General features: G+C 35.2%; 1 protein-coding gene across 1 annotated transcript in view; it reads right to left on the bottom strand.

Annotated features, from left to right (window-relative positions):
* The window catches only part of LOC150107572 (peptidyl-prolyl cis-trans isomerase H), a 71,536-nt gene that overhangs the window by 9,818 nt on the left and 36,234 nt on the right, over positions 1–25,484 (bottom strand). Inside the window, exons 4-5 of the mRNA XM_090391392.1 lie at positions 23,020–23,062; positions 3,111–3,206 (exon numbers count right to left, since the gene is read on the bottom strand). Coding sequence (XP_090247518.1) covers positions 3,111–3,206; positions 23,020–23,062 — 139 coding nt within the window. The remainder of the gene's footprint in view (positions 1–3,110; positions 3,207–23,019; positions 23,063–25,484) is intronic.

Raw genomic sequence — 25,484 nt, 5'->3', positions numbered from 1 at the left:
ATGACCCCTTTGCATGCAATTTGAAAGTGTACCCGCTTTCCACTTAAAATCATCAGTTATAAAAATTGCCACAAGCTGATTCATCTGAATTTACGGTTGTAATCTTCAAAAATAGTATTCATCCTTAGGTTTTGCACACCAGTGTATCATATCACGATATCATACAAATGTTTCATTGATTAATTGTAAACATTTTCACGGTTTTCAGAAAAACTATAAAGATGTTCATTATAAATTTTTGGTACTTAAAGTATCCTATCAAATAATGCTACTTTGTAAAATTCCAAGAAGTGGTGCAAAAGTTACAGTAAAGTTTATGAAACTTTAATTTGTTTTTTTTGGCTTGCATACTGGAGACATAATTTTGTTCTGTGAATTATGCCACTAAAAATGGCCTAATTGAAAGAAACCATAAGGACCTGACAAATTTTAAATCCTGAAGATCATATTTCACCCAACCAGTGCAAAATTATTGGTATCAGATGAAATGTTTGCAAGTAAAAACGATCTGACTTGTTTTGAATTTTCAGTCCATAAACAATTAAGACTATGAAGTCAGTATAATGTGCTTATTAATTACTTGTAGTTTTCTGCCTGGTTTGTCTGTTTCATGGGATAATAAATGCCAACCTTCTGGAATCCTGCTGCCTAACTCACCCTTCAATTGAAATGTCCTTCTAAAGATGAGGTGACAAGACTCAAGCTTCAGATTATAAGCAATGTGTGTGTGTGTGTTCAAGTGTTGGAGAAGTTAGTGAAAGCCAAGATCCAGTGGCATTCTCTTTGATGAACAGCATGGGTCTGCTAAAGGAAGATGAACGCACAGTGGTTAATTAAGATTTTGCAAAAGCTTTTCATAGATTGTCACATGATGATAGTTAAACCAGAACAGATGCAGTTGCATAACAGATTCATGCACTGAATTGGAAATTGGCTACAGGTATCAGCAAGTTGTGTATATCCAAGAGAAAAACCACTAGTGCTGTGCCTCAAAGGTCTGTTTTAGAGCCAATGTTGTTTCACTTGTATGTCAGTGATATTGGGGAAGGTTTGATATTGGATAACAGATAACTTTACAAGATGACTTGAATATACTGAATAAATGGGCAGAGGAATAAGGACTATTAGTTCAATGTTGCATTAAGGTTTTAAAATTCAGGAAAGAAAGATGAGATGCTGGGTATACAATTGGTGGGAATATCTCAGAGGAGATGAGGTATCTGGGGGGGGGGGGGGATGGTGGACAAGGACTAAAATTTTGGTGACACACTGCTAAAATTGTGAGGATAGTGCAACAGATTCTGGCAATAATGCAGATGACACTGATTTGTATATGCAAGGAGTTATGGTTTAATTGCCTAAAGCCTTGATTACACCACATATGAATTACTGTGCACAGATTTAGTCATTTGGTTTTCAAAAAGGATGAAGAGATACTAGAAAGGTTCCAGAGATGATTAGCTAAGATGGTTTCTAGTCCATAGAATGTTGAGTGTGAAGAATAGTTGAGAAAATACCACTTGCAGAGTCTAAATGGATAGGAAGAGAAGGGGGAGATATGAGAGAGACATATAAGTTGGTAAGGAGTTTCATCAAATTAACTTAGAAGAGATTTTTCACAGAACAGTGGGAGAAAAAGAGGTCATCCCTAGAAGCTGTATAAGAAAGGTGTGAACAAGGGAGTCAGAAATAAGTTTTTTTTCTATGAACAGTAGTGAATGACTGGAAAGTATTGCCTGAAAGTGTGATGACAGTAGAGAATGCGAGTACATTTAAAGCATGGTATGATGAGCTGTGTGTGTGTGTGTGTGTGTGTGTGTGTGAAAGAGAGAGAGAGGACTTCCACGATGAGTCTGACTTCATGGAGGTATGAAGATTATTATTATTACAAGAGACCTGCAGGAAGTCAGGGACTCATCAAGGGAGGTCATATATAACACATGCCACATGTCAGACCTTCTCTTGAATTCATTCACACTATCTGCACATAGTCATACGCTGCTAGAGAAAAAGTCTAGCTATCACTCCTTTCTTGACAGAATTCATTCTTAACTTCTATGGCTGCCCTGTCATTCCTTTCCCACTCTCCATAAAATGCAAAATTCCATCATCCATCGGTATCTTATAAGATCCTTTCAAAGTTTGTAAGACGTATAACCCCCCCTCTCTCTCCTGTTTGCTGGTATGTACAAGTCCATAAATTTTCAATCATTCTTCATTATCTTGGAGATTATGGAAGACGACTGCTCATGGTCCCTAAGTGTTTTTATAGTGTATAAAACTGGAGCACAGTAATAAAATTTTGATGTATGAAAGGGTGAGTGCCAATAAAATTCGTTGCTGATTACAAGGTTTTTATGGTGAAGCAACTACAGATGTTAGCACTATATGTCAAACTATAATAAAAAAAAAAATAATAATAGACACTAATGGAAGAGTTGACATTAATGACTAACGAAATGGGCTGCCAAAAACTCAAATGATGACTTATGTAGTGAAGAAAGCACATATGCATACTTTAAGTTACCAAATTGTAGCCCAATACAGAATTGGGCTACAATAAAGAGACTGTAGCCCAATAAAATAAGATTTGAAGTTGCAGAACATCCTTCTTGTAACCCAGACTTAGAATCACCAAACTTCTGTTTTTCTCCCTAAACTGAAGGTATCAGTTTAGAAAATCAAAAATATCTATTCAAAGGTATCTATTTTGAAAATGACAACGAAGGTTAAAGCAGAAGTGTAAAAATGGTTCTGAAAATAAACTGAAGAGTTTTATTACAGAGGTCTGGAAAAACTTGTTATGCAGTGAACAAAATATATTGATATGGAAGGAAATTATGTTGAAAGACTGTATAAAAATAACGTTAACACTTCAAACTTGCTTTTGTTTTTTAATTTCACTGACATCTCTCTTTTGAGGTATACTGCTATGAAAATGGAAGCAATACTTTCAGAATGTCCCTCATATAAAAAAAAGTCCCTTGATATTAAGCAATGGAAATTATTTATCATCAAGGCAAGCTGTTAAAATATATTGAGAATATTAATATAACTACGTAAATCATCAGACATTTAATCAAAACAAAAAAAATGAAGCTATTTCTCACCATTGAGAGAAGTCCTGGAGCATCATGCTTCAATCTGAAATTTTCATCAACAAATGTACTTCCTCCATATATACTCATAACACCTGTTCCATCACCCTAATGATGCCATATTAGCAAAAGGAACAAAGAGTTTTTTTAGAATATAAATCAGAAAATATATTATTATTTTGTTTTAATAAATTATTTTACATAGGTATAATCCAGTGATTCTCATAATATGGCACACCTAGACTAATTATTAAAATTCTGCAGCACACTAAAAATATATTCTTTTAATTTTTTGACAATCTGGCAAAAAATAGGCATAATTTTGATTGATTTACATACAGAAGATATTAATAATAGTAATTACTTATCCTTTTTGGGAGCTTCAAGGGAATAAATGCACAAATTATGACATTATTTCTTTCAATTAATTTGTTTTTACAAATCTCGTGGCACACCAATTGAAAATCGCTGGTGTAATCAATTACAATGACATCCAAACTTTGAAAACACCAAATTTTCAGATTAGAACTTAGTTCCTTCTGCCTTTGTTTTACCTAATCTGTTCATTTGTTTTGAATCATACCAAAGAAACAAAGGCTATGAGGGCAGTGTATTATGTCTGCTAATTGTATGCATTCTTCTGGCTGGTTTTGAGAGAAAGCCCCCCCCCCCCCCCCCCCCACACACACCTGCATATGAGACTAGCTAATGTCACCTTAGAAAAAAAAAATTCCTTATAAAGATTATTCATCCAAGATAGGATTCAAATCACTCAGTATAGTGGTCATACTCAAGGAGAAAAGATCACAGTTTCCACACAATGATAAGTTTTTTTATTTTAGTGGCTGCACATACAAACTCTTTAATATAATTCATTTTAGGTATATCAAAATGTTTCCATAAGGTTTGCTTTGTCTGATTGCTATATATAAGCAATTCCTGTAACCACAGCTGGACAAATTTTATTACAATTCAGAATTCAGAATCCTTACACAAATTTGATTGGAACTCACACATTTTTTTTTCCAAACAGACTATTTTAATTACAATGTTTCAAAATTACATATAGTAACTCTACTGACAAAGCATCATCATCTTTGCAGGCGTAGATTTCTGTAGCTAACTGGTTCAAAAGATATATTTCGGTGATTATACCACATTTTTTATTATTCAGTTATACAACATACAGAAATAATAGTTCCCGACAAGTTTCGTAAATTGTAGGATTTACATCTTCAGAGGTAAATAGTAAAATTTAAAGTTTAAACAAGAGAAATTAATAAATGCAAATCATAACTGTCTAGCTATTCATAAACTCAAATAACAGAATACAGATATAAAACGTTATTGACATTGAACAATACTGGACGATATCACGTGGTCTTGTTCTTGTTCATAGTCCGAGCTCAGATTGAGGTAGATTTTTTATTAGAGCTGACCACACTTGATGGAGAATTAAACCTTGATTTTTATTGCATTGGATTGGGTTTTTCAGCATATTAGCAGCTTCTTTAAATTTTCTTCTTCTTCTTATTATTATTATTATTATTCCGGGCAACTCCAAGGAGTCGACAGACTCATCGAGGGAGGCCCTAACATAATGTCAAGAACTATTCGACATTCACTATCTATCATACCTCGCCTTGAACTCATTCACAGTCATAGTGCCCACAACAGACTCCAGCAGCTTATTCCACTCATTCACCACTCTCCAAGTAAAAAACCTAGCTCTAACACCCTTGCTAACCACATTCTTGCCCAGCTTCCATGTATGGCCCCTTGTCCTCTCACCAGCAGTCCTATTCTCAAAAATATCTTTCTGGATTAATCTATAGAAACCCTTCAGTAATTTGAATGTCTCAATCACCCCTTTTCTGCCTATCAACCAATTTTTGCAACCCACAAATCTTCAACTTGTTCTCAAAAGGTTCATTCCATAGACCTGCTATCATCTTGGTCACTTGTCTCTGGATCCTCTCCACCTCCTCCCCACCAAGAAGAAACCCTGGCGCCCATATCTGGGCACAGTAATCTAGATGGGTTTTATCAAGGCTCGATACAGAGGAACAATAACTTGTTTGTCTCTGCTTGTTAAGGTATTTTTTAGCAACCAAGTGATTTGATGAGCTGATTTAGCCACTTTTGCGATGTGCCCCCTAAACTTCAACTCCCTATCCACCAACACTCCCAAATCCCTGGCCTCATCAATCTCCTGGAGTACGGTTACACCAATGTGATATACTATTGCTAATCTTTTCACCCCAAAATGCATAGCTTTGCCACATTAAATTGACATCCATTTTCCTTAGTCCAGTCCTCCAAACTATCCAAATCATCTTGCAAAATTTTGACATCCTGTGCACTTACTATTGCTCTACCCAACTTTGCATCATCAGCAAACAAGTGAACACTTCCTCTCAGATCCTTTCCTATATCGTTAATGAACAAATTGAAAAGTAGTGGTCCAAGAACAGAATCCTGCGGCACACCACTAGTCACAAGCCGTCTTTTAGACTCTACTCCTGAATAAACCACTCTCTGATATCTCTCCATCAGCCACCCACCTATCCATCTCACCAACCCTTTATCCATCCCCATATGCTGCAGTTTACTGATTAGAGTTCCATGTGGTAACCTGTCAAAGGCCTTGGAAAGGTCCAGTAGTGTCACTGTAAACCCATTACCCCTATCCAGTTCAGCCTTCACTGTGTTATAAAACGCGAGCAAGTTACTGAGGCATGATCTACCCGTCACAAAACCATGTTGTCCCTCATACAGTATACCATTTTCATCTATCCAATCTTGTATTCTTCTCTTGACTAATTTCTCCAAGACCTTGACAAAGATTCCTGATATGCTAATCGGTCAGTAATTTACAACAGCAGTCTTGGAACCTCCTTTATGCAGTGGAACTATTTCCCCCTCTTTTCACCCCCTCGGGACTAACCCAGACCCGAGACTCAAATTAAGCAAAATAGTCAAGGGTACTGACAATTCTTTAGCCGCTTCATGTACGACACGAGCTGGTATACCATCCAATCCCACAGATGTATTGACATTGAGGTTTTGTAACAGACTACTCACCTCCACTTCATTCACCACAATTCCCATATAATCTATTGGTTCATTCATTTTTGCAATGTCACCACCTGGATGATATATTCTTGCAAAGTGCTCACTCAGTAATTCAACTATATCAACTGATTCGGTTACCTCCCTACCATCAGCTTTAAAATCATTCTGCCATATACAGTGTTATCTTGCTAATCCGAACTAATAAAAACTGTGCTCGTTCGGATTAGTGAATTTTCATCCAAGTGAAAATTCGCTAATTGCTAATGACTACAGTATAACTGCACAATCGACAGTATGAAAAAAAAATACTGTACTGTAATAATAATAAAATAAATAATAATAATTAATAATTATTAAATAAAAATAATAGTGCACAAAATAATAATGCGTAATAAATAAAACTTTTTTTTCTTTCAAACCGCAGTTCAGATTACTGGAGGGTTCGGACTAAAGAGGTTCGGATTAGCGAGATACCACTGTACATTTTTTCTTTTACTTGCAACATATCAAAAAAACTGCTTGCGATTCTCTTTAGCCTGCATGGCTAATGTTCTTGTTTTCCGTTTTTGCTTTTCTTACCACACTCGTTACCCTTATGGCCTGAGCTTTATACCGTTCATGTGCCTGCCGGTCACCTTTCTCCTTAAATTCCCTCCACAGTTGTTTCCTTTTTTGCAGCTCAAGCTTAATAGTGTTACTCATCCATTTAACACCTACTTGATTTATTACTCAAACTCTAGGAATCAGCCATTGCCTCATGCAAACACTTCCTAATCACCTCCCATGCGCTATCAACATCCTAGCCCTTGCAGTTTTATATGCCATAGCACTGAACCATTCCAAACTCCTAAGCTTGTCATACTTACCAGCCCGATAATTCCACATGTACCCTGTCTTAATTGTAAATTCCACACCTTTAGCCACCTCCCAAATCAAGACCCTATGATCACTCTCACCAATTGGTGGCAACATGGTCATATTCGTTACAGCGAAATTCTCAGATGCAATTACTAGGTCAAGCACTCTCTGATCCCTAGTATTTTCCATTACATGCTGTTGCAGATAGTTATCCCTTAATAACCGCATAAAATCCAATTCCTTCCTCCCACGTGTCCTCTCCTCCTTCCAGTCAATGTTATCATAGTTGAAATCACCCATATTAATTACCCTCCTTCCACTCATTTCTTCTATTTGCTTATGCATACATCTTCACCATCTATTCCATCATCTGGTCTATAGCAGCACCCAACTGTATATTTTGTTCTGCTAGTTTCAATCTCACACCAAATAGCCTCAATTGTGCTCTTTTCTCTATCCTGCAGTTCCACTTCTATTCTCCTTGGCCGTAGCTCATCAGCTATCATCAATAACACTAACCCCCCATTTTATTCTCCTTGTCACTCCTGAACACACAATACCCCTCACATTCAATCCCACTAGCTATATCATCTTCTGTCAGCCATGTTTCACTAATGCCAATAACCTGTGACTTGGAAGTGCCAATCAAGGCCAAAAATTTTTCCTTCTTGTTCCTAATACTTCTGGCATTAGTATACATGAATTGCAGAAGCCGATTTGTCCCATCCCTATTTTGATGCCTTATACTAACTATCCCATTCTGATTCATGGTTTTTCGTACTCGCTTGGGCATATTACACACATTCATACACTCAACTGTCTCCCTAAGGTCTGCATATCTATTTCCCCTTCCTCTTAAAAACTCTAGTTTTCCTGATTCTGCACATTCACTTCCACTACATTCGACAACACCTTTTCAAGTCTTCGTACACCAAATCCATTCAAATGTAAACCATCTATCTTATATAAATCCTTTCACCCATCGAACTCACTCCACACATCCACAAATTCCACACCACTCGTCCTGCATAATTCATGCATAAAGTCATTAGCAATTATGGCCCTCCTCCTATACTCTTCACTGTCATAGCGCGGCAACAGACTCACCATCCTAACTCTCTCTCTCTTCTCTTTTGCTACCTCAAGCAATTGCTTCACATCCTCATTCATAGCCATTTTGTCTCCTTTCAAATCATTTGTACCTACCAAATATGCGATGGCCGGGAATTGAACCCAGGTCAACTGATTGGAAGGCAGCTATGCTAACCACTATATGAAGATTTTATTAATCCTAATCCTTATGTAGCAGTTGTTTTCTATGTATGTCATCATCGTTTTTTGCCAGAGTATATCGTGTCCAGGAAGTGGTATGGAAAACAAGATCTGTTTTTTGTTCTCTTTTGTATTGTACATCTTTTTGGTGTTCAGCCATGCGTATTTCTCCAGATCTTCCTGTTTGTCCTAGTAGCAAATCCCGCAAGAGCAATGGATTTTGTAGACTCCTGGTCTACAAAATTTTTTGTGAAGGATGGTGGTGGTGGTGAGGCTGCATTTAGAAATCTTCCTGTGTTGGTCGGCTTCCTATATACTGAGAAGGAGAGTTTATTTTCTTCATCAACTTCTAATAGAATATCTAGAAAAGGAAGTTTTCTATTTTCTTCTTGTTCTAAAGTGAATTCTATGGTTGTGCAAATTGTTGAGATAATCTTTAAAATTGATAAGTTCATCTGATGTTCCATTCCATATGATGAAAATATCGTCTACATAGCGTAGCCACATTTTTGGTTTTTTATGGTAATTCTTTAGAGCATTGTTTTCAAATTTTTCCATAAATAGGTTTGCTAATACCGGTGATAGATTCTGTCTTGATAAGTGAAAAAAGTATTATTTATACAATGTTTAAAAAGATCTAAGATGTCCAGAGGGAAGAGGTCTTCTAGGAGATTCAAAATTTCTTGTCTCGGGACAAGAAATTCTGAATCTAGAAGTTAATGAAGAAAATAAACTCTCCTTCTCAATATATAGGAAGCCGACCAACACAGGAAGATTTCTAAATGCAGCCTCACTCCACCATCCTTCACAAAAAATAAGCTTAATTAAAACTCTTCGAGACAGAGCATACAATATCTCCAGCACACAAGAAAGATGTAATGAAAAACTAAAATACTTAGCACAAATCCTCCAACAGAATGGGTATGAAAAAAAAAAACATCAAGAGAATACTTAAAATGCCTCCAATTAATAACACAATAAAACAGGATTACAAAACGCAATCTCGCTTCCTTATATCAAAAATGTTACAGATAAGCTAGCCAAATTATTGAACAAACACAACGTAAAAGTGCCTTTCTTCCTATGGAAAAAATCTCAAGATTCCTACATCCACCAAAACCACCTCATCATTCTCTTAAAAAACCAGGAGTCTACAAAATCCATTGCTCTTGTGGGATTTGCTACATAGGACAAACAGGAAGATCTGGAGAAATGCACATGGCTGAAAACCAAAAAGACATACAATACAAAAGAGAACAAAAAACGGGTCTTGCTTTCCATACCACTTCCACTGGACACAATGAACTCTGGCAAAAAACGACGATGTCATACATAGAAAAGAACTGCTACATAAGAAAATTTAAAGAAGCTGCTAATATGCTGAAAAACCCAACCTGATGCAATAAAAATCAAGGTTTAATTCTCCATCAAGTGTGGTCAGCTCTAATAAAAAATCTACCTCAATCTGAGCTCGGACTGTATGAACAAGAACAAGTGACATCGTCCGGTATTGTTCAACGTCAATAACGTTTTATATCTGCATTCTGTTATTTGAGTTTATGAATAGCTAGACAGTTATGATTTGCATTTATTAATTTCTCTTGTTTAAACTTTAAGTTTTACTATTTACCTCTGAAGATGTAAATCCTACAATTTACGAAACTTGTCGGGAACTATTATTTCTGTATGTTGTATAACTGAATAATAAAAAATGTGGTATAATCACCGAAATATATCATCATCTTTATCAACTTCCTGATATGTACTCTCAAGGGAAGGAAGATATTATGATAGTGGTACATGAAAAGTTTACATTATTAACTTCTTATACAATTTTCCTCCAAATTAGTCTGGACTCAATTGTCAGATCTTATTCTTTCTTTCAAGGTTACATATAGGTATAGGTAATTAGCATTACCTATACCATTACCTTACCAATAGGTAGAACCATTCACAATGCTTCTGCCTATTTTCATTGTCTTCGTTTTGTTATTGATGACCTCCATACCATATCTATTAACAGTTATCCAATTTAGTCAGGAAATCTTGCAGACTTGTAGCGGATTTATTTAAAAGTATAACATCGTCAGCATAAAGTAAAGAGCTGACATTAACATCTCCAATTTTGATATCAGGTTTAATACCACCTTCCTTCATAATGTGATCCATATAGATAATGAATAACAGAGGGGACAATGTGCATTCTTGTCCATTATCCCCTCTGTCTGGTGTACAATATATCCTCCAGTATATTGTACACCAGATTTAACATTAAACCATCTTCCCATACTTCCTTCTAACTGCTGACTTACAACTCATAAAGATTAAGTATTACTTGATATAATGTCCCATTGACACCATATAACTGTAGCATACTGAATAGCTTCTCTCTTGGCACCATGTCATATGCCTTTTCCAGATCTACAAAGCTTAAATACAGATCTTTGTTATATTCTCATGATTTCTCAACTATTTGTCGTAAAGTGGTGAGCTGATCCTGACAACCTCTATTTTTCCTGAATCCAGCGTGTTCTTCACCAAGCTTTCCTTCCACAATTCTTCTCAACCTTTTCTCAAGTATACCTGTGTAAATCTTACAAGGAACACTCAGTAGAGAAATACCTCTGTAATTCTTACATTTAGTTTAATTTCCCTTTTTATATATGGGTAGTATGAGAGCTCTACTTCAATCATTGGGAATTCATCTCTCTGTCCAGGCCTTCTGAACTATGCAGTGCAGCCACTGTAAGACTTTTATACCTCCAATACTTGAGCATTTCTGGTTAAATATCATCTACTTCTGCTGCCTTTCCACACTTCAGGCCTTTGATGGCTTTTTCTACTTCAAGTATGAATATGTATTCCTGACTGCATGCCTGGTGAGTGTTTTTTTACCACTGTGCTATCATCGCTTGTTTCAAATGGCAATTTTCAAAGTAATTACTCCATATATCTTTTACACCAGTTTTCATGTCACCTTTATCATCTCCTTTTACAGCACTCTTTCCTCCATTTCTGAGCTTCTTCAACACAGATGCCAACCAGAATACCAGATAACCCAAACCACTCCCCAAACACCCTAGATCTCTTCCTCACCAAATGATCCCTCCAAATACACGGTGAAAATAATGAGCCCCCTGAGCAATTCTGACCAAAACCTAGTGCTCATCCCCCGCCCCCCATGCAACAACGTTTACACAGACACTCCCATACAAGAGTAGTTTGGCACTATAACAGTGCCAAGTGGTACAGCCTCCACAACTTCTATGCCACATTCCCATGGTTGGACTATTGCTTCCGGCCTTCCAACCCAAACATATGCACCGAGCTAATTACCAAAGTAATCCTCCCCGGCATGAATACATACATTCCACATAGCACTCTGAATTGCCACTCCCTAACGAAACCCTGGTTCTCCAAAAGATGTGCCAAGGCTGTAGAGATGAAACACCAGACATACCACAACTGGCTGAAATCAAGAACCTCATCCTCCTTCAAGGCTTACACCGAAGTCCGTAATAGATGCAAAAAAAAATCAACTCATCCAAAACAGAGTTCGAAAGAGCAAAAAGCAGGAAACTAGCAGCCTGTCCAAATGGCAGCCGAGCCTTTTGGTCTCTCGCCAAAACAATTGGCCGTAACTTCTGTTCAACACTATTCCCATTCCTATCACACCCCGATGGCTCTATTGCATCATCGCCCACAGAAAAAGCCAATCTTCTGGCCTCATACTCTGCTTCAAATGCATGCATAACTGACGATGGTAAATGTCCCTCAACCATTCCAGACACCCAACATACAATGTTGTCCTATATCCTTTTGCCAAGATGAGATCAGAAAAATACTGTCCAAATCAGACACAAAAAAGTCGCCTGGCCATGATGGCATTCCCCAGTTGTTCTGAAAGTTTGTGCTCCAGAACTGACCCCTATCCTATGTCACCTATATATACTCTCCTACACCACCGGAATTAAATCTACCCCACAAACTGGAATTGGCCTATAACAGCCCATTCTCAAGAAGGGTGACAAGTCACTGCCAGCCAATTACCACCTATCTCACTTACCTCAGTCCTGTCAAAGGTAATGGAAAAAATCATCAATTCCCAATTCCTACACTATCTTGAAGATACTCACCAAATAAATGACCGCCAGTATGGATTCCGCCACTGCCGATCAACAGGAGATCTACTCACATACGTCACCCATCTCTGGACAAATGCTATGGAGAGGTTTGGCGAATCTCAAGTGGTTGCATTAGATATCTCCAAAGCCTTTGACCGGGTCTGGCACAAAGGCCTACTAGGCAAACTACCATCATTCGGTCTGACCCAGGACTTCTGTAGGTGGACTGCCAGTTTTCTGTCAGGATGCACACTGTGTGTGAAGTGGATGGCTCCCTATCCTCTCACCACTCAATTAATGCTGGGTCCCACAAGGTTCTGTCCTCTCACCAACCCTCTTCCTGCTTTATATCAATGACCTACTGCAATTGACCTCCAACCCAATACACAGTTTTGCAGACGACAGCACACTACACTCCTCGCTTGCATTTGATAAGCCTTACCCTACACAACTCACCTCAACCTACAGAATGTCAACCACCACCACCCTCAACTCCAATCTACAAGCCATCCTACAATGGGGTTCGGATAACTTCATAAATTTGAACGCCAATAAAGTACTATTTCCTATAAAACAGAACAATTTTTCTCCAGTATCCTTTTTGATGATATCCAAATTTCCAGAGAGTTTGATATCTCATTCCTTGGAATCACCTTCACATCAAACCTCTCCTGGCATAAACGTATCTCAAACATTGCATCCTAAGCCTAAAAAAAAAAACTAGGATTTCTTTCGTTCAAGACGTTACTTCACCCCCAAACAGCTATATTAACATTATACAAGTCATAAATCCACCCAACTATTGAATACTGCTCCCACATATGGGGTGGGACCCTAAAAGCTCTCTCAAAATACTCGACTCAATACAGAGGAGAGCAATTAGACTTATCAATGATCCTCCCTTATCAACTCTCTCCTCCCACTTTCACACAGACGCATGGTCTCTGCAGTATGTTTATTCTACAAATATTTCCATAGGAAAAGCTCATCTGAAATAGCATCAATAATTCCCCCACTCAGTACTAAGAAGAAGAAGAAGTAGTTCATGCTTGACCATTAATGTTTTGGCAATAGGAAAACCAATAAGCTGTTCATGAAAGTGATGATTGTATTTAAAGAAGTTTGCTGAGATTTTTATTTTTATCAGTGAAAGGTGATCTAAAAAAGATAAATTTGCACATTCCAATAGGTTCTGGTCATTTATAAGTAGTATGTGAATGATGTCTAGAGTTTTAAACGTATCAACATTGGTACAAGAGAGGAGGAATTGAAAGGAGAGAGAGGGAGAATATTACTGTGCTATATGGTGGTTTGTTTAATGCATCGAAAGAGTTAATTTGTATTTTTGATCACACATTTTGAGCAGTTTAGTAATGGTTTTAATAGTTTTGAGATAAATTTAAATGGTGGGACTGCTGTAGTGTTGTGATGGCAAGAAATTATGGGGTGAATGGAGTAGCCTGGTTGATCTTAACTTGTCCAAAAATAATTGGGAGGCAGTTTGTATGAGTGATTTTTTTTTTTTTTTTTTAAAGAATGTATAACTGCTAAATTGTGTATACTTTTAAAAATATAAAATGCAAATATTACAAAACTGTCTTCACTACCAGCAATAAACTACAAAATTTACTATAAAACATAGAACCACAATAGTTCAGACCAACATGTTACAATGGCATAACATTGTTTATAAGTTTAACCAATCAGGAGCAATACCTGTTACACTGGATCCACCATTCTTTCTATAAAGTCATGCTTAATTGAACACTAATACTGCAATATCCCCATACCAGACTACTTACTTTCCACCACTAAGAAATAACACAAACAAAAACACACCAAAAATTAAAATCATTTCATTACATGCAATCAGTAGTGTGCTGGAGCTGGCTTGCAAGAGTTGACTGTTATATTTTCAAGAATTTTGCAAGCTGGTTGTTAAACTAACAAAAGGCTAAAAACTGTAGAGCAGCATACACTTCAATCCACAATGGTTTGGCTAGTGGCTTTTGGGTGATAAGCCTATATATAGTGACAGAAAATACAGCTGGGCATATATTATTTCATCACACTTTGTGCTTTCTTTACCCAGTCCCCCTTCCTGATAGCTTGTGAATATTCGATTATCTCTGTGTTAGCAGTTTTACAGGAATATTAATTTTTAACAAGTATCATATATTAATTTTGCTGGGCCACATTTTAAGGTAATGTAGAGGAAAGATAGATGGGGGAATGCAATGGGGGCTGTAATTTTCAGAAAGGAAGAAGCCACTGCTTTTTTATATTTTTTTTAGTGTGCTGTTTGTTAAAAATTTACCAGCACACTCCTCCATGCAATACAATCTAAACACATCCCTAAAATCGAGTTGCTGTTATAGATTTCCAAGAGTGAATGAAACCAAATTGCTCTGAATCTCTTGCAACAAGAACTGATCAATATGCTATAAACACAAAAAGACCTTACGTACCCTCTCATTACAATTAAACAAAATAAATTACTCCCCAATACTCTTCAAACCAATCTGACTCCTTTTAATACTTGACCTCAGCAAGCTCACAATTTTCTCTATCTTACACCTGATAATGTTTTAAACAAAACAGCTAGCACACCATCATGTTGTGCATGATGCATGTAACAGTTTTTTTCTCCCTTTGTTCTTATTTTCAGCTCTTTTAAATTCATATTTTAATTCATTTTTTGTTATTGGTTTTATGATTTTTTTTGGCTATCTGAAAAGTATTTCTATGCTCAGTTATCATTCTTCATGTTCAACACTTCTATTATATAACATCTCAGCTCTGACCAAGTTCTGTACCAAGTACTATGTCCATTCTTACCTTAAAAAAGTGCACACAGGTATGTCAAATTAATAATCTTTTTTAATATAATAAATCTCATTTAATTAATTTTTTTAGCCTAGTTAGTGAAAAGAGGTTGCTGCATTTCCAAAAATAGATGGTTTTTTTTTTTTCAGACTGATAGCAAACATTAGGAGCATCATAAATTCATTTTATGATTTCATGAAATAATTTTTTCAGATAATCTTATGTATTAAATGTCAAAAGTTTAACTTCAGTTAAAATTCATTTAACTTTGATTTGAAATGCATCACAAAGAGCTTTCAAAGATTATTCTTTCAAATTCCAATGGCTACACTTTCCTATAAAGTTATGTTTTATTATGGCCATTATATCAGGTCATCCCAAAAGTAACGTCATTTTCAGCATTAAGTTTTGAAAGGACATGAAAGATAAACCACTTGCTAATTTAATCAAGTATATAGTCTCCATTTGAATCACTAACATTCTTCCAACATTGTGAAAGCTTCATAATGCTATTTCTACAGAATTCAGGAAATTTGCATGCAAAGAAGTCACATAGGCTCAATTTCAATGCTTCTAATGTATTGTATTGTTTTTCATTAATGAAATGTTGCAAACTTCGAAATAAGTGGTAATCTGAAGGTGCAAGATCAGGAGAATATAGAGCAGTGATGGCGAACCTATGACACATGTATCAGCACTGACACACTTGAGGGTTTCAGATGACACATCTTGGATGTTGAAAAGATATCAGTATTCTGATGAAAAAACTGCGATAAATCATGTAAGATCGCTCTCAGTTAAGGCAAAGGTAGGTTTCAGTTCATTGAAAGAATTATTTTATAGTTAGCCTATTTCTATTTTATTTTGTAGTTAGATTATTTCTATTTTATTTGGTAACTAGCCTATAAACAACGAGCGTTTTAAGTTTATGTTTTCTTTCTTAATCATCATAATTTCTGCATAGTCATATGATATAAAAACTTATAAAAATTATCAATATTATATGATACAAACTTATAAAAATTATTATCAATATTATACGATACAAACTTATAAATATGTGCTTTATATATTATAAACTTAAAATTTTCATTTGACTTCCGCGTGAAATTCGTTCATGCATGCATTCCAAGTTTCTTGACTGAGTAATACAGGTTTAAACATATTTAAAACAACTTTAACAGAAAATATAATTCGCAACATTAAATATTGAATTTATCTGAGTAAATAATGAAAATATTTCTATGGTTGCAATAAATTCAGTAAATTTTGTTAAATAATGCAAATAGTAACAACTTACGATGATGTCACAACAAAACCTACTAAATAGCTGCTATTTGGTAGCATGATAGAGAGTAAAATGTAACAAGGTTGCTATGAATGTACCGGTAATAAATCTGGCAACCCTGCTGAAAGAAGTAGTGGTAGTCTTGCATGGTCTGCCACTTAAGTAATTTGAGTTGCTGGTGTATAATTCATTTCCAGTAATTGTTAGTTCTTATTAATTATTACTGCTGGATATAATTGTGCTCTTTTTAATTTGTGAACCCTTTTACAATGGCAGCTAGCACTAATAAAAAACTAAAATTATCACAGAAAGGAAGTGGAAGAAATTTCCAAGATGCCTGGCCTGGACTGAACAATATGGTGTTATTGATAGAGGCAATAAAGTTCTCTGTAAATTGTGTGGTGAGCTATCTGTGAGTAGAACTTGGAATGTAAGAAGACATGTTGAAACTAAGCAAAAATGTCTCCTAGAAAAAAAATTTTGAAGAATGCAAAGAATATACATATCATATTCTTTACGTCTAAAAGTCGCAAAGAATACGATCTAAAACTGGCAGAATAAAAATCAGGGACTTTAATTAAATTTGTTTCAGGACCATCAAATTTAGTAGCCGCAAGTTACAGTATTTCATATACTATTGTTGAACATGGGAAACCACTTAGTAATGGTGATTATATTAAAGAAGCTTTCATAAAGTGTGCACCATTTTTATTTGAGGACTTTCATAATAAGGAAGCTATTGTAAAGTGCATGAAAGAGTTACCATTAAGTAGGAATACTATTAAAGATAGAGTTATATCAATGAATGCTAGTATAGAAAATCAAATACAACAAGACTTGAACTCATGCCATTGTTTTTCCATTTGTCTCAATGAAATTACAGATATTACATCATCAGCTCAATTGGTTATTATTGCAAGGTATGTTCATGGTGATTCTATGCACGAGGAATTGATAAAGTTAGAAAATTTACCTCAAAACACGACATATGCGACTGTGTTGTTAAAGTGTTCCGTGAGAAACAGATAGATTTAACGAAAATATTTTCGATTACAACTGATGCCGTGCCTAATATGGTTGGCCATCTCCTGATTTGTTTCCATTGCATTATACATCAGGAGACACTGTGTGCGAAATCAGGCTTAAAGGATTTGGATGATGTGATGAGAATTGTGACAAAGGTAACTAATTTTATTGCTGCCAGGGCTTTAAACAAACGAGAATTTAATTCACTTTTAACCAAAGTTGAATCAGTGTGCAATGGTCTATTAATGTACAATAATATTCGATGGTTGAGTCGTGGCCAAGTACTTGAACAGTTTGTTGAATGTTTAAATGAAATGAAATTATATTTAAATACGAAGGGCATGGAGCACGAATTTTCTCAGTTGAATGATTCTGCTTGGCTCAGTAAGCTGATGTTTTTCACAGCACCTGAATGAACTTAATATACAATTGCAAAGTTTTGGAAAATCTGTCGATGTTATGTTTGACACGATCAAGAGCTTTCAGAATAAACTCAAAATATTTCAAACTGATTTAGAAAGTAATAATTTTAAGTATTTCCCAAGAGTGAAAAATTTTTTTTAACGAAACCAGCCTCAAAAATTGTGAACAACATATCAACCAATCTATCGAAGTTCTAAAGTCAGTAACTGAGCAGTTTTCTTCTAGATTTGAGCAATTTCGAATGTTTGAACAAACAATCCAATTCATAAAGTATCCTGATGCAACAGAATTCGTGGATCTTAAATTAGATGGCTTTGAGTGGTTGGATTTAAAAGATTTAGAAATGCAACTAGCCGACTTCCAGTGTAATCCTATCTGGAAAAGAAAGTTTATTGCTCTTAGAAATTAATTAGAAGAACTTGAGTGGGAATGTCTACATGATACCGCATGTAAAAATTCAGATTTGTGAATTCTAAGCATGTGGAACAGCATTCCCGAAAACTTTCATGCTCTTAAAATCTTTACTAAAGCTCTTCTAACAATTTTGTCTTCTACATACTCTTGTGAAACTCTCTTTTCTGCCTTAAATAATATCAAATCGAAAGGGAGAAATAGATTGAGCAATGATTTGAGCGCTGCCTGTGTAGCATTAAAATGTACACACTATAGCCCTTCTATAAAGAAACTTTCTACCAGTACTCAGCAACAGAGAAGTCATTAAATGTAATGTAAGTTTGTAATTTCACTTTATTAAATTAACCCCTTAACATACAAAGACGTCTGTGACACGTCTTTTGTTTATTGCACCAAAATTGATTTTGAATTTTGGTTTTACATATAAATACAACCGAATATAGACGCTAGACAATTTTGTGTCTATTTCCTTTCAGCCGAGAAAAGTTGCCAATGGCGTGTATCGGCTATTTCGTTTGGTTTGCACAAATTCATCATTATTTTTCAAATAATGATGAATTTGATCCAGCAAATCACCCTCGCCCAAAAAACTGGCAGAAAAATGACTGCTTTCTGATTTTTAATTGGTACATTAAGGGGTTAATTGTATAATATGAATTCATAAGATTTTATATCAATGTCCTATTAAATAAATAGCCTAATATGATATGTATAAGTCACCATCTATGATTATGTAATTAAATTTATAATGCATGTATGCAAGTGGCACATCAACAGCGTCAATATTTAAAAAAAAAAAGATGTTTGACACACCTGGGTAAAAAGGTTCGCCATCACTGATATAGAGGATGTGGAAGCTTTTCTGAGCCGAGTTCCTCAATCTTGGTACAGGTGATTCTTGCACTATGAAGGTGTGCATTATAATGGTGAAAAACAACATCCTTTCTGTTTTTTCATTCAATTGATCAAGTTGTTCACAGTATACTTCAGCTGTGATTGTTTGGTTTTATGGAAAGAGTTCAAAGTGTATAATACAGTCACATCCCACCAAACACTTAACAAACCTTCTAAGGGTGAAGGTCTTGTTCTGGCTGAAGTTTATCCTGTTCCCCTGAACGAACCCCATTGCCTTCGGTGCTTAACATTCTTGTAAAGTATCCACCCTTCATCACCGCTGACTACATGACTCAAAAAGATAGATTGAACCTCTCGAGAATGAAGAGCAGTGCAGATGTTGATGCATTCTCTTCAATTGTTGTTCGTCAGTTCATGAGGGAACCTGCTTGCCAAGCTTAGACACTATCCCAAATTTTTGTAAATGGCGATGGATGGTTGATGATGATGAATTAAGATTTTTGCTAAATCTTCAACAGTTGAATTAGCATTTCTTGCAATAGCAGCTTCTACCATATTATTATAAAGAGAACCAGGATGCCCAGAGTGAGGGGGGAGTCTTTCAAGCTAAAGCCTCCCCCTTGTTGAAAGTTTTGGAATCATCACTGGCACTTTTGCATATTCGAAACATTATCACCATACACACTTCTTGCACACTTTTTTACAGTGTTAGCAGCAATGTTGCTTTTTTTTGAACTTATAAAGCACGATTTGCTCTTCAGTGACCTTCATAATAATAAAGGTTATTTAAACAATAATTTATGTATGATGTTCTTGCAAGGTGAAATTCCTTAGAATGAGGCCGCCTCAGCTTAGCAATACTTATGAAGCTTTAAAAATCCATGTTTAGACAAGCTGAGACACATCTGAACAAGTACAGTACAAAAACATTACTTTTGGGATGACCTGATATATATAACCACTGCATTTAGCAGTCATAACAATATATAATACATATCCATTACTATATTGGTCACATTAATATAACATATACCCACTGTATATTATATTACCTCAAATAGCTATATGTGGCTTGGTCTTAATTTAGTAACACAATACATATTAATACATATTGCGAATTATTTACAAAGAAGTTTTATGATAAAAACTGGATAAATATGCATACGTTATACTTGATTTCTACATATACCGTAGTCCCCCTTATCTGAAAATATTAAATGGAAAAATAGTAATAAATAAATAATTTATAATTACACAGGCAAAGTGGATATCAGATCCAACATTATTTCAAAGCGCAAATGTCTGTAGAAACTATGAAAGTTTCATAAGTGGACCAGAGAGCTTATGAGAATACCATCCTTGGCATTCCTGAGTTACCTACTGCTAAGTCAAGTAGTACTGTTGGATCCTACTTCTTCTTAATCTGTACTTTGGATCCGACATAATTACTATTACAATGTTCTTAACTAATTGATAAGTTGTGAGTTGATTTCTAATTCAAATATAGAGAAAATTTATATTTAAAGACTGCGCCACTCTATATCTGAATTAGTTCAAGAATTGAAGAAAAACCAACTCACAACTATCCTCTTTTATATGATGTTATTATATATACTGGCCGAGTATATTTAACCTACTTAATTTTCCCGCTTTGGTTCGAATATTTTATGAATGGTGCAGTAAAAGAGATTCAGGCAAAATACAACTTTTCATTAACAAAAACAAACATTTAATTTAGAATCACAAGTTTCACACTTAACTTCAAATCACTAATTAAGTTATTAGAAACACTTCAGCCTTCCTGGCAATACAGTCATGCAAACTCAGACAATGGTAATTCTGCTATCTCTACTTTACAGTCTTCTCACAGTTCCTTAAATTCCAAATACAATAAAATTTTCAGTAACACTTCTTCACAAACAATCACTTTTAATTTTACGCTTCATTTAATTCTCTGCGACAGTTACTGTTAACATCAGGGAATTCTAAGATGAAACTCACACACTTCTCTGAACAGAAATATTAAAGTTGGAATAATCTTACCGTTAATCTTCTTCCATCATCAACATACACACAAACACTTTTTATAACTGTAAGCACTTTTAACAATAAACAGCACTCATTAAAATAAATGTTCTAGCATTAACTGAATTAATTTACGGGCACAATACATATAATCAGATGTTCTTGTATGAAGCACTAGTGATTACTCTTGAATTAGGACAATACACAATAATTCTTTAACTTGGGGTTTTATATGTACAGATGTTCATTCCTCCGGCATTCAAATAATTCTTTAGGCACTATAATTCTAAACACTGCTATCATTAAACACAACCCTGTTGCCTCTATTTATTCTCTAGTTACTTCTTACTATGCTTCACGTTTCAGTGTGTCCTTGAAAGGTCGGCCCTGAAAATAAATCTCAACTAAAATATCGCTAGTCATTCAGTAGTCACTCAGCTATCTTCTGTTGCTTTATTTGTTATTCAGAAACTTATTAGCTAACTGCTTCTCAACTTGTAGAATTTATTTAGCTGCTCGAGTGACTTGCCGACTCGCTATTATCGCACTGTGATTCCCGAATGCCCGATTCCAACCTAATGCCAATCTCTCTCTAATAAATCTCTAATCTCCTCATTAATTAATAATTCCAGCGTTCGTCGCTTATATATCTGTTTTCCCCCCTAAATTGCTTACGTCATTTCTTTCTAAAACTCTTTTCAATAAACCTCATGGTGTTCCAAAACGTGCTCGCTCACTTACATGCATCTCCATGACAACCAAACAAAATATAATAAAATTGAGGTATTGCATAACGTTAAACTTTCACAAACAGGAATAAATAAAGAATATTTATATTTCAATTAATGCGCAGTTAAATTATCAAATAGAAGTTCTTATAATATTAACATAGTAATAACTAAAATAGCTTAATAATATTTTATCACAGAGTTTTTCTACTATTAATACATACGTTCTTGATTAAATAATTAAATATTAGATAAAATTAAAGTAGTTATATGAATATTACATTATAAAATAAGTTGTTTACATTAAATATTATTTACAAGCAGCCTTTGTGATGGAAGATCATGTTGGATTCTGAAGCAAATAATAATTACTTTAATCTCTACATAATCAGAATCCAAGAGAGCTTATGAGAATACCATCCTTGACTGCTAAGTCAAGTAGTACAAACTAAGGTAGCTTGGGAATGCCCGAGGACTGTATTCTTGTAAGCTCTCAGGTCAACTTACGATACTTTCATAGTTACCATAAATATTCGGCTTTGAACTTAATAATGGCCCCAAAGCGTATTGATGTTGGCAATTTGGATATGCCAAAGAGAAGAGCTGTAAAGTATTTCCTTTTAAGTCAAAAAAAGGTGAAAATTCTCAACTTCATGAAATAATAAATAAATAATAAAAAAAAACGTATGCTGAGGTTGCTAAGATTCCATTCACACTCATATAACTTTTATTGCAGTATATTGTTGTAATTGTTCTATTTTATTATTAGTCATTGTTGTTAATATCTTACTGTGCCTAATTTATAAATTAAACTTTATCAACAATAAAATACTGGAAAGTCCCAAACAACCCCATACGCAGAATTGATATCCTAATAAAGAAATTCACTACAGCATGCTATCCTTATAAGATTTTTTCGTGTTCCATATAAATCTGTTACAGTGAGAGCTCACTATATAAGGATTTCAAACTTTAATGGGAGTCTAGCAAAATCATTAACCACTTACATTTACAAAATCTCCACCTTGAATCATGAAATCTTTGATAACTCTAAGAAAAAGAAAGCAGGATAAAGTATAATCTCATTCATGGTTATAGTGAAACATACTATACAGTAATCAATAAATAACTAATATTTCAAAGTGCCTCCCATAGCTCAGTCCTTTTAAATGATGCCCTTTGGTTGGAAAGACCTGTGTTCAAATCCCATCTACGATGTGAAGAACCTTTATCGGGGTTTTTCAGTTGAAGGTGAGTTAGCTGGTCTCATGCAAAGGTGGCAGGTTTTTTTTTTCCTTTTCTCCTGGAAACTGGTTTTTTATCCTGTGCAAAACAGGCAAATCAGACAGAACACACACACACATAATTGATACAGTCATAATACACTATGCAGATAGGATTAGCCCTATAACAGCATTAATCAGGTTTCAAAGATGAAAAGTTACTTGACCATGCCAGGCCACTGAGCTTAACGTGCAAGGGAAATTGGGATTGGAAACTAATATTTTACATAACTTCACTGATTTAAAATGACAAATATGTGAAGCTGCTGCTGCATAGGATGGAATTTCTGTCATGGACAGAAGTAAATATGCTGCACCAACATGAAAATAAAATACTGTAAATTTAAATATTCTGAGAAATGAACACTAAATACTCATGGCATCCACCACAATGTTTACTCATAAGTGCTTCAAGGTATAAACAACACCAGAGGAAAATAAAATATTTATTGAACTTACTAAACATTTTGCTCGATTCCTATCTTTAGAGCACAAATTATAAAAGTGTGTAAACACACAGCACTTAATTAGATAATTGTCAAAACAATTCAAATTATGTCCTAACAAAGTGCCCTCTAATGGACCAGATAAAAATGAAGTTAATTTAGAAAGGTTAGACTAAATGTAGTCTTAGAACAGTCTCACAGATCGTTGGCAATTAATGCAGCTGCATTTGCCGATGTTAAGGAAGTGCTTTGTAGTTGATGACTATTTCAAAAAATAGTTTCTCAGACCTATAATGATTTCCATGTAGCATAGTTGCCTTCATCCATTTATCCAGGTTTGCCAGTCCTGATTTGCTATACAGATCAGATAGTTTTTACATTCTTCAAGGTTGATGTTAAAAGATCTATCAGTCTGTCCAAAGTACACTAAATTGCAGGCACAAGGAACTTTATACACACTAGGATGTGCAAGAGAAACTGATCTTCAAGAAAACAGATGAAAGTTACTAGTTGGATATATTGTTTGAAAGTGGTATGGAGATTATATTTGTGGAAAACTTTAGATATCTTTTCTGATGCACCTTGAATATAAGAAATGGGAACAGTTTTACTATGATCTTCTGTGTTCTTGTAGATAGGCTCATACGTTGGTAACACATGACTATTAAATTATTTAAATATGAAAGATTATTCATGGAGTCATCCTCATCTAAAAAACTTTCCAAACCTCAACAAATTTGGGTGCATGAGACGTCCCAAATTTGGGAAGTTTGCATCTTGAGAACTTCAGCCCAATGGCTAAGACAACCCAATATAGCGTGCTAGGGGGCACCTTTAGGACTCTAGGAACAACAGTAGTTTTATCTCTTCTGCTTCATTTGCTTTTTCTAGTGCCTGCATGCACATGTCATAGTTGTATGTGCCCATGAAGATGGCAATGTGACATTGCTGAAATATAGGAGGTATTTATTAAAGTTTGTTTTAATTAATATTCCAGTATACATTGTAAATTCCTTAAATAATTTAATAGTGATCTTCTGTGTTGGTTGCAGGAGGGATAATTAGATACGAGTTGTAGCCATTGGCTAAAAAATTGTATCTATGTTCTGTAAATGTCAGATGGGTGATTGCTTATGTCAGTGCCTTCTAGAGTGTGTGCATGTGTTGGTTTCCTATGAAACAGATAATTAAGCATTTTGTTTTCATGTAACTAGTAGAGAAAGTAACTGTTAGTTTCTTTTTTCTGCAGTGAAGTGTATTTTTGAATGTGGCTGTTTAAATAGACTGGAAAATATTAACTACAATAGCATAGCCAAACTGTTGGTTTATGTATAGCTGTATTAATGCCTGATTTTCTAGAAATCCCATGTAGAAATGCTGGAAAGGAGGAAAAGGGGAAAATCCACAGCAGTCCCAGCTAGCTGTCTGTTGTTTATACTGTGAAGAACTATTATGAACAACAACCAACACCTCAGCCTATCTATACATATTATATACAATATATATCTATACAACAGTTCAATATTGTCAATTGTGTATTCTCCTACCCAAAAAGCAAACTGCTTCCTCTTAATTGCATATATTTCGAGAATGGTTTGTAATGCAGGATAAAAACTCGCAAGTTTCTAAAGGGGGGAGGGGACCCTGTCAACTCTAAATGAGGCCAGCTAACTCCTCTTTAGTTAGAAAGATCACATGAAGGTTCTTTGCATCCTATATAGGATTCAAACCCAAGTCTTTCCA

The sequence above is a fragment of the Typopeltis vanoorti genome, chromosome 4, assembly GCF_054136105.1.
Source record: "Typopeltis vanoorti isolate ZY-2024b chromosome 4, IOZ_Tvanoo_1.0, whole genome shotgun sequence".
NCBI lineage: Eukaryota > Metazoa > Arthropoda > Arachnida > Uropygi > Thelyphonidae > Typopeltis > Typopeltis vanoorti.
The sequence above is the reverse complement of the archived record's forward strand: the minus strand, read 5'-3'. Positions and strand labels throughout refer to the sequence as shown.